The sequence below is a fragment of the Chiloscyllium punctatum genome, chromosome 40 (genome assembly GCF_047496795.1).
Source record: "Chiloscyllium punctatum isolate Juve2018m chromosome 40, sChiPun1.3, whole genome shotgun sequence".
Taxonomy (NCBI): Eukaryota; Metazoa; Chordata; class Chondrichthyes; order Orectolobiformes; family Hemiscylliidae; genus Chiloscyllium; species Chiloscyllium punctatum.
This window is the reverse complement of record NC_092778.1, coordinates 45802221-45819720: the sequence shown is the minus strand read 5'-3', so window position 1 is coordinate 45819720 and position 17500 is coordinate 45802221. Positions and strand designations below refer to the sequence as shown.

Genomic DNA, 17500 nt, shown 5'->3' with positions numbered 1-17500 from the left:
GTCCACATGAGCCTGGGCAACTGACCTCAGGCCATCAGAAATCTTCAACTTATTTCACCCATGTTGGATTCAAACTTATGTCTCTAAAGTGGGACCCCTTAACCACTTCTCCCTATGTAGAGTCTAACGTGATACGTTCTTAAGTTATCAAGGGTTACAGGGAGGAAGTGGGAGAATGGTGTTGAGAAACTCATCAGCCATGATTGAATGGCAGAGCAGACGCAATGGGCTGAATGCCTTAATTTCTGCTCCAACAGTCTTATCCAAATATATCCACACTAATGCTTGAAATCTAAAAGTCAGGTTGGGGTACACAGGAAGAGCTACTGGACAATTAAACAAAATACAGCTGAGCAACCAGAGGTTCATGGAACTTGTGATTTGTTTTACATTTTATGAACACAATTGCATTTTTTAAATATTCGAACAATCTTCTGCCCTATAACTGCCTGTGATCTTTGTGCTCCTCCAATTCTGAGCTTACATGGTACTGACCCTAGTTGCTGCCCAGTTAGTTGCTGACTTTTCATTTGCCTGGGCCCCAAGTTCTAGAATTCAAATCTTAAACCTCCTCTTTCACGATGTTCCTTAAAACCTATGTTTTTAAACAAGATTTTGCTCATCTGTTCTAATTTCTCATTAGATGGTTTAGGGTCAAATCAGTGTTTAATAATACTTCTGTGAAATGCCTTATCATATTTTATTGCATTAATTATCATATGTGTGTGTTTGTGTGTTAATGAAATATTAAACCTCCACATCAGCCTCACGTCCTGACTACTGAATACTGAGATGTGGAACTGCACTCACTTTGGAAAACTGCTGACTGTATTGAAACTAACGACTGGGGGTGGGCAGGGCAAATGGGGAAGAGAAGAAGCAAATAGTGATACTATCCCCTGAGAACCAATTATGTCCTAATCCCACTTTTAATGCTATTTTGTACCTACATACATTGGCCTAAATTGAGAGGCAAAATGGATGCAGAGATCCTGAGCATACAGAGCACATTTGGGAAATGCTTCTGAATTGCATTGTAAGATCATCAAGAAGTCAGAAGCCAGACAACTGATGAATTGACAGGAGTACAGGGATGCCAGGAACTCCATGGAATATATCTCTCTCCATCCTGTATCGAACTACAGAAATTATGGCTGTCCAGAAATGGATTAACTGTGGCTCAGTGGATTACAATCTCTTTCCTATGAGCCAGAAGATCATAGGTTCAAATGCTATCCCAGAGGCTTGATCATAGAATCTAGGTCAACAGCGCTGTACTGAGAGATTACTACACCCCTGGATTTGCCATTTTGAAAGAGGAGTCATTAAATGGAAGCTCCATCTGCCTACTCTGGTGAATGGGGAAAATTATAAGGCACTATTCAAAAGAGCAGAAAGGAAGTCCTCCCTGATGTTCTTGGATTAATGTTTATTCTTCAACCAAAAATCACTAAAATGTGATTTGCTGATGATTATCTCATTATTGTGGAAGGATTTATGTGCGTGCAAACTGACTGTCTTGTTTCCGACATTACAATAGTGACGACAATTCAAAATAACTTCATTGGCTGTAAAGTTTCAGAACAATATGAGATCAAGAAAATTATAGTTTTATTTTAAGCTTTTTTTCCATCTTTCAGTGGGATTTTGGCCATGGTATTTCATCAGACCTGCCAGTTCATAGGAATCCTTTATTGAACAATCTAAACACCTCCGTTCATTAGGTCAAATCCCAAAATGGCAATGAATTTAATAGATCTGGTAGTTTCTGAATTGGCACCAGAAAACATGCATAAAATCTGCCTGTTTGACGTTTTCAAAAAGCCCTTAGCTGGGTCAATAATGTCCTCTGGGGGAGGGGAGGAAACCTGTCGAACTATATCCAGTCTTAGTTTATACATGACTCCAATGCCAGATATTGCAGTTGACTTTGAAAGCCTTCAAAGCAACCAAGGATCAGCAACACACGGCTCACATCCAAAATACAAATATAAATCTTCCCAGGTCCCTGGCTGGGCTGAAATCTGCTCCAAGTGTACTAACAAATGAACATCATGAGGGGAACTGATTTAAATTAAAAAATGGCAGGTATTTCTGACCTTAAAAATGAACATTCATTCAACTCTGAAAATTCATTAGCCTAATACTTTACAGTTTAGCAGCGATACATTGACACTTATCTACATACTGTATCTGTCTAATGGACAAATATTGTGCATTGGAACAGTGGTTCTCATCTGTAGTCTGATCCTTAGGAAACAAAATACACGATGATACACGCAGCCCAACCTAAGAGAAGATTTCCTTCAGGGAAAGTTGAACCTGTTGGAAATGTAACAGACACAAAAGGAGGTATTAGAAACAGAAGGCACATTAATCATGCAATACAAAAATGTAGAATATTTATTTCACAATTCCGGTACTTTATAATGAATTCTTCAACACACAAGATGGTTGAAATAACTGCACAGAGGCCGGTCTCCCATCAACAAGTCACCCTTTACTTAACTTGTTGCCAGCCAGTTTGGAGCCAGTCCTCGGAACTGAGGAGATCCTAAATTTCCTGGTTATATTTTTTTTCTCCTGGTTAGATTTATTGAAAGTCCACGTAATGTTAAAATATGAAACAATAATCACCATACAATGGAGACATAGAGATGCCAACACAGGACTCCCCAAATCTCAACATAAACAATATCAATAAACATTACATAAATCGGAACAAAAGCATCACACAGGTAATCTTCTCCTTTTAGAAAAAGTACAGGAATAAACTAAATATATTGCATAAAAAGAAAACATAACACCTCCAGAGATAAAAGTTTGAGCAGTAAGGCAAAATCCACAATATGCAACAACAGACACTGTGCATCAGAGCTCATCACTGAAAGTAAGGTACAATATAAAGCATTCCATAACATCACATCTTATCTTGAGCAGTAATACAAAATAGTAAAGGAAAAAACAGACAACCACCGGGGCTGGCTCTCGGCCACCCTACACATCTTCTGGCTAGCTCCTGTTTATTTGTTTTCTTCTTACTATTTTTTCCCTACCCCCTCCCCCGGTCCTTACAGCCAGACTATAGTAGTACTAGCTCCTGTTTATGTTGGTCAGCCAGGGCTTTCCTGCCTGGCCCAGGTTAACACTTGGACCTGACTGGCCCAGGTTGACAACAAGACCCAGCTGGTTCCAATCACTACAGTGGTCAGTCAGCCCACTGGAAAGTGGAAGAGCTATTCAACTAATCCCACGCCCTTGCTTTTTCCCCTGTTTAAACATTTATCCAATTCCTTTTGTAAGTTATTGTTGAATCTGCCTCCTTTGCCCTTGCAATAAGTGCATCTAGATTGAAGAAACACATCTTATCAAATCTTTTAACTGAAGATTCCAACTTGCATTGCTAAAACATCCTAAGGCACTACACAAGAATACATTGACAAACAAACATTGATTCAAATAAAAAAAAACATTGGGACCAATGTTCCCTTTGTCACTGTGCATTCCAATGAACCGCACACAGTGACTGGTGTCCAGTTCTGGAAGTCACTGCCACACGCTGACCTTGGAAAGAAAATTAGAGAGACCACTGCTCATCAAAAGCTTGGTCAATCAGGTAGCCTTGAAAATAAGAACAGAGAAAGATTTAGTGAGAGAATTCCAGATTTGCAGCTCTAGAGATCAAAGTTATGGCCAACAATAGTGAGCAGGAAACCAGGCATGTACAAAAGGTCAAAATTGGAAGAATACAAAGATCTCAAAACGGGCTGTAAGGCTGGAGAAGATTAGAGAGATATGGAGAATGGCAATGGAGGGGTTGTGCATAAAAGAGAGATTTGTCAAACCAGGATCCAAAGCAAGTCAGTGAACACAGCAGCGACGAGTGAATGGGACTTTGTGCAAACTATGTTGCAGCCTGCAGAGTTTACACAATTAAGTTCAATTATTAGTCCATTATGGACATGCATTTATTGTCAGATATGTACTCAAGTATCAGATGTATGCACACAAGCTGTTTTCAGGGTAGCACAGAAATAGTTAAGGACTCACTATTGAGGATTGGAGAAGCAGAGAGCAACATCTGAATTAAGTGGTTTGAATCTGCTCCATCCACTGCTGCCTGCAGGCTGGAAAGCTGTTCTGTGCTCAGTGCGGCTTTCTGAGACTCTGTGACAATGGCTGCATTCTCAGGTCCGAGATTTGCTAGCTGTTTTGGGGAGAGCTCCTATTAAAAAAAAACAATAATTGTGAATCCACCAGTTCAAACAAAATCCAGCTGTGGATTTTGCCTCCGAGACAGTTAAGTGGTGGTCAAGTCACACTCAGGTAACTGTAAATAAATTCCAGGTTGACACTCCCAGTGGAGAAATGACAGTGTGCGGGACTATGCCACCTTTCAGATAGATCACACTGCACTCCCAAGTGGGCTCAAAGATCCGACGGTAACATTTCACCACATGCCTCTTATGATCAAGCTGTGATCTGGAGTGCATCTTTATTTTTATTCAGATAAGGATTAAATGGCTCAATGGATAAATACTCACTATGTGACATAGTAGGCTGCTGATGTCCACAGTTCCCAGGAATGACTTTGTTGAGTTCAATTTTCCCACTGTATTCAAATTGCTCAATATCTGGACTTGCCCCAGAGGGATGCTGTCAGTAATGAGTGTATCCCTCAGCACCACTCTGCTGAAGCAGACCTTCAATAGCCTACCTCCAGAAAGTATTATCCACTGAGTCCTAGGTGGCACTTTGTATGACAACATGGGTGCCAATATTACTTAATATTTTCCAGTTTCAATTAAACATTGATCAACTTGACAGATTCCCACTTTGCCACATTGTTCCTTCCACCTCTGACGTGACATTTTAATGAATTAGTTGACAGTCATTAACTTCATCCTGCATTGAGACTTTATACGACGTTTACCTCCCAATAGGTCAGTTATCCACGTGTGGTTTTCTTATAAAGCTAAGACAGGAACTGCTTTGTTAGTATGATTGTTACCTTCTCTACCTGTCATGTGGGTGACAGAGTCAACTCACCAGTGGGGACTCATTGATCTTTGTGATGCACTGTGCGCAAGAAAGCATATGCTTTTAGGACTCTTATAGCATGGTGGTAGTGCCCATACTTCTGGGCCAAGAGGCCCAGGTTCAAGTCCCACCTGGTTTGTCACTACTCACTTTAAATACTTCACTGGGGAGAGCAGCTATTGCTGCTGGTCGGAAGTAAGGCATCAGCTCTTCATTCAGCATCGTTATCTCTTCCTTACGGATTCCAGCTGTGAAGAGAATAAATAGTGAGCAATCTAAACTCCAAGCAAGACTGATCAGGCCCTTTCCCTCAATGCGTTCAATTATTTTTGGATTCTAATTAACAGACCCCTTTCATTAAAGCCGTTTCAGGAGGACAGCAGATTATTTCAAGAGTGATCTTTATCTGTATATCCACTGTGAATTTTCTCTTCAACAGGCTCAGTTTGAGTACAAAAGTTAAAGATTTAATCAAATTACTCCTGCCGTAGTTTGCCCATCCTAACAGAGACAGGTGAGCAGAAAACGGTGGTAAATGTAAAAACCTATTTATTACTAATTAGTCAGATTTACTCACACTGGGAAACAAAATATGAAAGATCAATTTAGAACTCTGTTAGTTACATCCCCTTCCTAAACTTCTACACACACACACACACGCGCACACACAGACTTTAAGGTGCAAAATGCAATAGAGTAACACAGGTCAAGAGCATCAGTACACAGGATCTGAAGAGGAGTCTGTTTTGCTTCTTCCAAGTCTTTCTGATGTCCAGTCTTCTTATTTCCAGATCCTTTGACTTATTTGGTGAACATGTACTTGGCGAAGGTGCATCGCTCCAAAAGCTTGTACTCTCAAATAAACCTGTTGGACCATACCTGGTGTTACATGATGTTTAACTTTAGTGTTATGGACTAGGCCAGACCACTCAAAACATTCTTAAGCAGGCAGCTCCAGAACTAACTTTGCAATTTGTTTCGGTGTGTGTACAGTGAAAATTACCTGGAGTAAGATAGCTAGGTTGACTACTAGATTTTAGGACAGACAAAAATTTATTCACAGTTACACAACAGAACACAAAGAACAGAATAAAGAACCCCTACAGAACTCAACCTATCCAAACTAAACTTAATTATGCTGTTCCGAATATATACAACAGTCCTAATAAGCAAACTCCCTTTAAAAACCAGTATAAATGGCACACATGCTTTCAGATTGAAGTTGAAGGGCAGAAAAGAGAGAGAGTTTTCACACAGCTTCCTGCTGAATTTGCCAGTTCAAGACTGAACTCAAAACTGCTCAGCTCAGCTAGAGAGCTGACCACTCCCCCTTCCCTATACAGGTCACTTCGAAAACATGACCACTTTGGCCTGAAGTCTCATTTGTTTACATATAAACAAAAGGCCTCTTAAAATCCTTTTCATCTCCGTACCAAACCAGACTGATCAGAGCCCGGCCTGGTTTATTGCCCCTCTGAAAAAAAACAAGGACAAAGTCTCCTTGAGCCATAGAACAGCTTTTAGGAAAACCGGGACTAGCTTTGTGACACCTCTCCCCCTTAAAAGAAATGAAGGATCAATACCAAAAGATATACATATACAACTACACTAACTATAAACATGCAAAGATGCACAACCACATGCAAATTCAGGGTGCTGTACACCCGCCACCAAACGCCTCCGTATTCGAGTCTCAATAACACATTGGTAATCACATTTTCTCGACCTGCCACATGCATAATTGTCAAATTGAATGGCTGCAACAACAAGCTTCATCTAAACAGGCATTTTTATCCTTAAATTTTTCCACAAATGTCAATGGGTTATGATCAGTGCATACGATTGTCTCAGATACATTGCTGGTAATATTGATGCTGAAACGTTGTAATGCCAACACCAAGCTAAAAGTCTCTTTGTCCACCATTGAGTATTTCTGTTCAACTTCCTGGAAAAATAACTGATGGGTCTTTCTACTCCCTCATCATCCTCCTTCAGGAGCACCGCACTGACACCCACATCACTGGCATCGATAGCCACCTTGAAAGACTTTGTGTCATCCAGTCTGGCTAATACTAGGGCAGTGGTTAACACAGTTTTTAGGCTGCCAAATGCATTTTGACAGTCTGCTGTCCACTGAAACTTCTTGCCCTTTTTTAACAATTCGGTGAATGGAGCAGCTACATTGCTAAAGATTGGCACAAACCTCTGGCAAAATTCACTCAACCCCAGGAATCGTACTACTGCTTTTTCGTCGATGGTGTGGGAAATTCCCCAGTTACTTTTGTTTTCACATCCCATGGGGCCATTTGTCCATGTCCAATAACATGGCCCAGGAAGGTGACTTGGGCTTTGGCAGATTCACTCTCAGCAAGGTTTACCACCAAGCCTGCCTTCCAAAGTCGATTGAACAAGTCCAATAAATGCTGTAAATGTTCCTTCCATGAGTGACTAAAAATTACCAGGTCATCAATATACACCACACAGTTGAGTAATCCAGCAATTACCTTATTAGTCAGTCTCTGAAATGTTGCTGGAGCACTTTTCATTCCAAATGGCATGATTTTGAACTGATATAATCCATTTGGCGTTACATTTCTCTGATATAACTGATATAATCCATTTCTCTGACAGAGGTACTTGCCAATAGCTTGTGAGCAAGACCAACTTAGAAATGTAAGTTGCTTGTCCCACTTTTTCAACACAGTCCTCCAATCATGGAATTGGATATGCATCAGTCTTTGTAATAGCATTGACTTAGCGATAGTCCACACATAACCATTGGGTACCATCTAGTTTTGGCACCATGACTATGGGGTGAGCTCCAGTCACTGTAACTCATTTCAACCATGCCATCTTGGAGCATGTGCTCTATCTCCTTCTGAACCTGTGCCAATCTTAGAGGGTCTTGTCTGTAAGGATGTTGCTTAATTGGAACAGCATCTCCTATATCGACATCATGCACAATTAGGTTAGTACCTCCCAGTTTATTTCTGCCTATCTCCCCAGGTGATAGCAATAACCCTTTCAGGTAATTTTGATTTTCTTGTGGAAGGTAATTCAATAATTTATCCCAATTTTTAACAACTTCCTCATTCCTCAAATCAATTTGGACATTGTCCAATTCAGAATCCTCTGAACTTGGTTCTTCCTTCTGTGACGTAATCATTAACACCTTCTCCTCTTGCTTTCCTTCCCTATCAAAATACCTTTTGAGCATATTCACATGGCACACTCTGTGAAATTTGTTCCTGCCTGGAGTCCTTATCAAGTAGTTCATCTCACTCAATTTCTTCTCAATTTGATAAGGTCCACTAAAACTGCTTTTAAAGGCTCACCTGTTACAGGAAGTAACACCAATACCTTATCCCCAGTTGCAAAACTGCCAATTTGGGCGGCACGGTGGCACAGTGGTCAGCACTGCTACCTCACAGCGCCGAAGACCCGGGTTCAATTCCCGCCTCAGGCGACTGACTGTGTGGAGTTTGCACGTTCTCCCCGTGTCTGCGTGGGTTTCCTCCGGGTGCTCCGGTTTCCTCCCACAGTCCAAAGATGTGCAGGTCAGGTGAATTGGCCATGCTAAAATTGCCCATAGTGTTAGGTAAGGGGCAGATATAGATGTAGGGGTATGGGTGGGTTACGCTTCGGCGGGGCGGTGTGGACTTGTTGGGCCGAAGGGCCTGTTTCCACACTGTAAGTAATCTAATCTAATTTGTGATTTCTTATCCACTTCTTAGTTCATTGTATGCTGTGATAATTTTAAATGCTATCTAGCCAACTCTCCAGCTCTATTTAATCGTTCTCTAAAATTTGACACATAGTCCAAATGGATGGTCTCTGAATTCTGAATTTCTCCTGAATCAATTTTAACGGTCCTCTTACTTCATGCCCAAAAATTAATTCAAATGGACTGCATTTGGTCGATTCATTCAGTGCATCTCTGATCGCAAAAAGTACAAACGGAACTCCCTTATCCCAATCATCTGGATAATCTTGACCATAAGCTCTTGTCATAGAATTTAGCCCAATTAATCAGAGATCACAAACACACAGATTGGACTGAAATCTGACAAGGATTTATTTAACAAACAGCGATATCGCGGAAGAGACTTGACCCACTGAAACAGTCACTGATAGGCTACTCAGAAGGAACCACAGCTTCTTCCTTAAACAGAGTATACAATGGAGTTTTATACCCTTACAACAATGAAGTGAGAGTTATGAGACAATGGTGTGTGATTGTACAACAAGGAGAAATAAAGTTCATTCATTGAAAAGATTCAAGTGTCCGGTGTCCAATGATGAGTTTCTTAATTGACTCAGGAGATTCCGATCCTTGGCTGGAGTAGGTGTTAGTGGGTTTTATCCTGGTATCAATGTGTTCTTATTGTTGAGCGGCAAGCAAAGTATCTTTGGTGCCTCCTTGTCTGGGTACAATTTGTAAAGGTTTGACTCCTAGTGGGAATAGCTGTGCCTAAGGACATCAGAGGTGCTTGCTAATTTGGAGAGGAAGGCTCATTATCAGTTAATCTGAAGAAGTATATTCTCTTGGTCTCGGGCTGGATGAGTCATGCCCTGAGGTATGTGAGATGTCTAGGGCGGCTGGTTTGGCCAATTTGAGGCATTGTGGGTAGGCTTAATGGCTAAGTACAGACATTTTGCATTGTCTATTTTGTGGCCATGCCACGGGGAGGCTGAGACCCGTATTTTCTCCCACAGTCTTCAGTGTTTGATGCCATCTCTCTTGCGCTCCCTAAGATTCTGGATGGTACGCAGTAGATTTGAATTGCTTCATTCCCAACTTATCCATAACCTCCTTGAACAGTTTGGATATGAAGTTTGATCCTTGGTCCCACTGGATCTCTATTGGTAGTCCATATCTAGTAAAAAAAATTTAGGTAATTCTTCTACAACCGTTTTTACTATGATGTTGCATAATGGGATTGCCTCTGGAAATCTAGTCAACACATTAATCATTGTTAATAAATATTTATTCCCACTTTTTGTTTGAGATAGGGGACCTACGCAATCAATCAAGACTCTTGTGAAAGGTTCCTCAAATGGTGGAATAGGTATTAAAGGTGCAGGTTTTATTATTGCCTGTGGTTTTCTGATTAGTTGACATGTATGACACGTCTGGCAAAATTCAAATACATCTTTGTGTAGTCCAGGCTAGTAATAATGTCTTTGTATCTTAGCCTGTATTTTCCTCACCCCTAAATGACTGCCAAGTGGTAACTCATGCACCACCCGCAGCACCTCCTTTCTATATCCTATTGGCAAAACAATTTGATGAATCTCTACCCATTTCTCATCTGCTTGAATGTGTGATGGTCTCCACTTCCTCATTAAGACATCATTTGTAAGTAATAACACACAGGAATGCATTCACTTTCTTTCTCAGTAAATGCTTTTTGATGTAGCTGTTTTAACTCCTCATCTTTCTGTTGTAATTCAATCAGCTTAGCAGAGCTAAAGATACTGGCACGTTTACCTATTTGCTCCTTCTCTGTTCCACTTATCTGATCCAAGAAAGTTTCGGATAACTCTATGCCAGCTTCCTTATCTCTCCTGCTTCAACTTGTGCCTCTGTAATCTTGTGACCACACAATCAGGGAAAATTCCTAGACAACCATTCTCCATGTCTTCAGTTGCCTGCGTCTTCATTGGCTTTTCAACTACAGTAGGCAGTACACTACTGGTGAATCAGCTATATCATTTGCAAGGACAAATTGTATTCCTGGAGTTGAGAGTTTGTCCAGTACTCCTACCACAAATTCTCCAGTCTTCTCTGGATTCTCTAGCCTCACTTTACATAATTGAACACTTTTTGTCTCACCATGAATTCCTGTTACCAGCACCTTATCAGGCAATAGTCCCTCAGGAGTGCATATCTCCTCATCCTTCAGCATTACAGACCGAGATGATCCAGTGTCCCTTAATGTGGTAACCTCCTTACTTACTACTCCTGGTCTATGTGAATAAACTTTACCCATGCATGCATACTTTTTATGCAGATCTGGCACTTCCTCCACCAACACTGATTTTGTGTGGCCCACTTTGTTACAATGAAAAGACTGGAGTTTTTAACTTCTTTGTTCCCCCTCAATGGTTTTTCTTTTATCCTGTGGTAAGTTATCCTTCTGATCTTCACGGAGATCTACCTTTCCCTTTCCACATGGGGATTTCTCTTTGCCCCAATTTCTATCCCTCATGGATTCTGGAAGCTAAACCGAGTTTTATGGACCAGCTCATAATCTTCAGCCACTTCACCTGCTAACCTTGCTGTATTAACTCTCTGCTCTTCCACATGAGTTTGCACTACTTCAGGCTGTGAATTTTTGAATTCCTCCAAAATAATTTCCTCTCTAAGGGCATCATACATTTGCTCGATTTTTAAAGTTCTTATCCAGCTATCAAAATTACTCTTTGATCCTTTCAAACTCAACATAGGTTTGACCTGGGTCACTCCTTAGATTCCTGAAATGTTGTCTACATGCTTTTGGTACAAGGTCATATGCACCTTGTAGGGCTTTTTTCACCTCCTCATACTCCCCAGAAACCTCGTCTGATAGGGATGCGAATACCTCACTAGCCCTACCTACAAGTTTCGTTTGGATCAACAAAACCCACATTGTCACTGGCCACTGCATTTGTTTAGCCACCTTTTCAAATGTGATGAAAAAGGTTTCCACATCCTTCTCATCAAACTTAGGCAATTCTTGAACATAAACAGTTTCTCACTAGGCTTCTGACTACCAGCGCCTTGCTAATCCTCACTGCCTTCCTCACAAAACTTACCTTCAGCCTTTATCTCCATCCTTTTAAGCTGACTTTCCTTTTTAAATGTCTGTTTTTGAAGTTCAAAAGTTCTCTTTTTTTCTTTCTCTGCTCTCTTTTTCCCTCTCTTCTGCTGCTTTCTCTTTTCTCTCTGTTCTGATGCTCTCTCTTTTTCCCTCCCTTCTGCTTTTAATCGTAACTCAAACTGTTTCATTTCTGCTGCCCTTCCCTTATCTCTCACCTCTAACTCAAGATGCTTTATTTGCAATTGAATTCTTATCATCTCTATAGATTCTGATGGCTTCTCCAAAAAGTTTAAATGCTGAGCTACTGCTGTAATTACCTCTCCTTTCCTCACAGAAGCAGGTATTCCCAAATCCAGCTTCTCTGCTAATTCTTGAAACTTGGTCTCATTCACTTTTTGCAAAACTTCCAAAGTCACCGCATCCATAGCCAGAAAACCTTTCGGCGACTGAAAGAGTCATTACTATCCCAAGCTTTATCTACCCAACCAAACCAACATCCGAAATAAAGACACTAGCACCTACCACTCGCTGTTTAAAATCCCACAAAGGGCCTTCAATCTTTTATGGACTAGGCCAGAATACTCAAAACATTCTTAAAGCAGGCAGCCCCAGACTATAACTTTACAATTTGTTTCGGAAAGTGTACAGTGAAAATTACCAGGAGTAAGATAGCTAGGTTGACTACTAGATTTTAGAACAGACAAAAATTTATTCATAAAGTTATATAATGAAACATAAATAACAGAATAAAGAACTCCTACAGAACTCATCCTATCCAAACTTAACTTAATTATGCTGTTCCGAATATACACAACAGTCCCAATGAGCAACCTCCCTTTAAAAACCAGTATAAATGGCACACATGCTTACAGGATGAAGTTGAAGGGCAGAAAAGAGAGAGAGTTTCCACACAGCTCCCTGTTGGACTTCCCAGTTCAGGACTCAACTCAAAACTGCTCAGCTTTATTCCTGATGAAGGTCTTTTGCCCGAAACGTTGATTTCGCTGCTCGTTGGATGCTGCCTGAACTGCTGTGCTCTTCCAGCACCACTCTAATCCAGTATTTGCTTTCCAGCATCTGCAGTCATTGTTTTTACCTCAGCTTGAAAGATAACCACTCCCTCTTCCCTGTACAGGTCACTTCAAAAACATGACCACTTTGGCCTGAAGTCTCATCTGTTTACATATAAACAAAAGGCCACTCAAAATCCTTTTCATCTCTGTACCTAACCAGACTGATAGGAGCCCAGTCCGGTTTATTGCCCCTTTGAAAAACAATCAAGGACAAAGTCTCCTTGAGGCAAGAAACAGTTTTTAGAAATAAAAGGGATCAGCTTTGTGACAGTGAAGACATATGGTGGTTAACATCTTAATCGTTCAGTCTTTCGGTTACTTTTATAACAAAGCAACATTTTATAACAAGTGACAAGAGAGATTAACTATCACTGTTAGCTATCATTCTTCGTTATTTCATTACAGAGAGAGAGAGAGAGAGAGAGAGAGAGAGAGAGAGCTGCAGTGTCTTGCAGCCTAATGTACTTCTGCCTCTATTGTTCATAGACACATAAACACTGTCCACCCGCCCAAGGAGCAGTTGTTGTCATGTTGCTGATTCTTGACCTCCACAACTATTTCTGATTGCAGAAACAAATCAGCAGTCTGTTAATGCGAAAACTTGCTCTTCATGCACACCCATGGTGCTATGGCATCTTTGATATCATTCCCAACTCTTGAACAAAGTAACAAGGTAAATGCAACTCACAATTAATTCCAGTAACTTATTTTTTAGAAAAGGTGCAGCAACTCCTTACACTGTCCTTGGTTTAAAGCAGTCCTTGTTTCACTTTGATCCACAATCAAAAACAAAGAGAAGTTAAAACCACACGGACTTCACAACAGTGCAATTTTGTAACCTTCTGTTTGGATTTCAGGCTTTCCTTTTCCTGATCTGGGGACAACAGCTCAGGTAGTTGTATTCATGGGCTGGTTATTAGCAAGTTATAGGCCATTTCACATCAACCTGGTTAAACACCAATGCTTGTGGTTACCATCTCCAAATCTGACCTTCCTTAAAGATGTGGTTCATGGCAACAGGTCTCCCATTATACCAACAGAGTGCACTGAAATAGAGCTAAGACATTAATAGTAGACAGTCAACTGTAGTGATGTTGTTAGATTAAGTTAACCTAACTCACTCATTGTGAACTGGCATTTGGTATCATGCTATCTTTACTTAGCTGTTCTTAACTCTCTCTTGAATGGAGTGCTGAACAGTACTGGGCAGAATATGAAACCTTCAGTCCTAATTAAGGGCTTTTGCCCGAAACGTTGATTTTCCTACTCCTTGGATGCTGCCTGACCTGCTGTGCTTTTCCAGCACCACTCTAATCTAGATTCCGATTTCCAGTATCTGCAGTCCTCACTTTTGCCTAGAATATAAAACCTGTGTTCCCTGTTCCCCAAACCTCGGGATTTCTGCAAACACAAAAGCAAAATACAGTACAGGAAATCGGAAATAAAAAGAGAAAAGCTGGAACTACTCAACATACCAGGCAACCTCTGCTGTGATGCACTTTGTGGTTTTCTAATGTCAGCCCATGAAATAGACACCAAGAACAGCAGGCTCTTGTTCTGTCAGATATCTTGATATTTAATAACATCATCAACTATTTACATTACTAATAGCATAATTGACTTACAAATGCTTAATGATGTTATTGCACAATAAATAACTGACTGAACACACTACACTGATTCCGTGACACAGTGTGGGATAAGTGAAGGACAGCAAGATATATTTATACCAAAATGTGATATCTATGATGCTGTGAACTGTCATAAAGTATAAGTGTGCCTGATCTGGAAGTTGTGCTATAATACAATAGGTTTCATGTGGGTGACCTTTCATCAGATGGATTTCTACCCAGCGAGTTATATTAAAATTATGTCCTCCCAAAATTGAAGAACTAATTTAAAAAAAAAACATTTTTATACAGATAAATTATATTTTTTCACTGGCATCACGTTCTGCTGCTGAATTAAAACCCTTTGAACATGTCAAAGGTTATAACGTCAGGCTTTCACATTTTTGCACAAGATTTGCTTTATACTTGAAACTGGGGCCAAAGCTCTAGCTGTTTCAGGGACAGGGCACTGTCCAATGGGAATGTCAGAATGGAAGTTGAGACGGGGACGAGAGTCACAAAGGAGGCAGTGAGATAGTCTTTTAACTAAGCTTAAAGATCATTGTCTTGTGAGTTGGGAAGTGGATTTCTGGCAAAGAGAGTTGGCTGTAATGTGCATATCCTCAGACTGCCACTATCTTGATGATTGACCATGAGTAAGTTAAGGTTCATTTAAGCATTAAAAAGCCCTTAATAAAAGGTTTGACTGATGGTGAATTAATTCTTGGCTGTCGGAATTGGATTGTTGTCTCAATTGTTCATCCAACAAAATAAAATCACCTTTCTTACAGTGACCTTGCTTGAATGAACAAATCATCATCACCACTCATTGCTGATCTATGCTGTATAATTTTGTGTAACTCATGTCATTAATTCTGATAAATTGCAAGCTTGGGTTTCACACCAGGAAAATCATGATAACTCAGTGGATTCACTTGTGTCCTTCAAAGGTACTTGTCTGTTCGGAGTGTAACTTAATCCCACATGAGTTTGATTCAATCCATTAAAATAACTAGGGATGGGAAATAAACATGGTCTTGTCAATATCACTGATCCCAAAAATTCCAAACTCACCCACACAGAGACCTGTGGGCTCACAGGTTTGCATTTTCACTTCCCCAATCAGAGTTCTCTCCAATAGTCATCCATTTTCTCATTCAGGGGCACTTGCCTCAAAATCCACAACCCCCCTGCCCCCAGCTACAGGATACCTGGCCAAGATTAATTAACTGCACAGACTGGGAATCAAACCCAAAAGATTCTTGTTCTGTATAACTCAATAATAACACTAGAGTTTTTCATCTCTGTTCCTCAACTTTATCTTCCCTCAGGTCATCATTTTAATTGTTTCAGTTTTATTATTTTGTAAATGTTTTTATTTGTTCCTCATTATTTTGCACAAGTTCAGTTTGTGCTTTTAAACATTATTAAATTACATCCATCAACATCTACTGATTTCTCTATCCCTAGCTGTTAAGCTGTACTTCAGAAAAGATGAAGCCATCAGGAGATTTAGTAGGAGGGACTGAACGAGTCAGAGAAAATTGGAGGAGGGAAATGACCTTTTATGGGGATTAAGATCTTTCATCATCTTTGATTTCTTAAATTCTTAAACCTTGTTGGTATTTATCTTTTTATCTCTTGTGCTCTTCTTTCATCATCATCTTTTCCCACTCATGCACATTCTCTCACACAGTCTCACTAGTCGAACCTGCTACTGTTCCAACCTCCTGGAGAATGAAGTTGTCCCACGCAGTGACATTTCCAAAACCATATCTTGCTTTCTTCAGCAGTTCCTGGAGGATCTCCACTCCGCAGACAATCTCACTGATCCTTGCAGCTGCAGCACTGCAGGGAACACAACAGTCAAGTGTAACTCACCAGCCAGAGTCTTAACGTTAACAATCAGAGCGCACCAGGTTAGCAACTCCTAAAGCTACAAGTTAAAATCCTACCATAGCATGCAGTTAAACTGAACGCAGTCATCTGTGGACAAGTACTAGAGAATGACAACAAAAGGTACCATTTAACTAGAGTCCTGCCACAAATAGCATCTGAATGGATGTAACTCACCCTTGACTGCCTGCCTCTCTATTGGGGTTATGTTTGCATCCAAGTATCCCCAGTTAGGGAATGACTGATGTCCACTGTTACACCTGATGCCTTCTGCATTGAGCATTACAGGGGCTGGAATATACCATTGATGTTGTGGCTAAAACTCACTCTATTTTTAGGCTTTCTTTAAATTTATTAACATTTATTGTCTATTGTTGGTGCCTTGGCACTCGTTAACTTTTATTGTAGACAGCATAATAGCTATCGGCAATGTTCTGTTTAAGGCAAAGAGAAATAGATTCCCTACAGCGTGGAAACAGGCCCTTTGGCCCAACAAGTCCACACCAACCCTCTGAAGAGTAACCCATCCCACTACCCTATTACTCTACATTTACCCCTGACTAATGCACCCAACCTACATATCCCTGAACACTATAGGCAATTTAGCATGGCCAATTCACCTAACCTGCACATCTTTGTGATTGTGGGATGAAACCAGAGCACCTGGAGGAAACCCACACAGACATGGGAAGAACATACAAACTCCACACAGACAGTTGCCTGAGGCTGGAATCGAACCTGGGTCCCTGGTGCTGTGAGGCAGCAGTGCTAACCGCTGAGCCACCGTGCCACCCCGGTGTGGAGGCACCCAGAATCTCCCAGACAAGCTGCATACAAATTGCCTCCATTACATTGTTTTGAGTGTGACCTTGCGAAGAAAAACACACATGTGAACTCATCACCCTACAATTTCAAATCAACTTCAACATGCAGGGCCAGCATTTCACTCGATACAAGTTTATTTATCTTCCTCTGTAATCAGCCAGTCACAGAGAGTCACAACATTGATAAAGTGTGGAGCTGGAAAAAGCACAGGAGATCAAATAGGATCAGAGGAGCAGGGGAGTAGAATCTTCAG

General features: G+C 40.7%; 1 protein-coding gene across 2 annotated transcripts in view; it reads right to left on the bottom strand.

The window, feature by feature from the left end:
- Window positions 1-1407: 1407 nt before the first annotated feature.
- LOC140464558 (otoancorin-like) overlaps window positions 1408-17500 on the bottom strand; it is a 58618-nt gene continuing 42525 nt past the window's right edge. The window contains exons 21-24 of one of the 2 annotated variants that reach the window (XM_072559790.1): window positions 16238-16374; window positions 5191-5288; window positions 4051-4225; window positions 1408-2322 (exon numbers count right to left, since the gene is read on the bottom strand). In XM_072559790.1, coding sequence (XP_072415891.1) covers window positions 2252-2322; window positions 4051-4225; window positions 5191-5288; window positions 16238-16374 — 481 coding nt within the window. In that variant the 3' untranslated portion in view covers window positions 1408-2251. Of the gene's footprint in view, window positions 2323-4050; window positions 4226-5190; window positions 5289-8953; window positions 9918-16237; window positions 16375-17500 lie in introns of those variants that run through there. The other variant, XM_072559791.1, reaches the window with a different exon arrangement.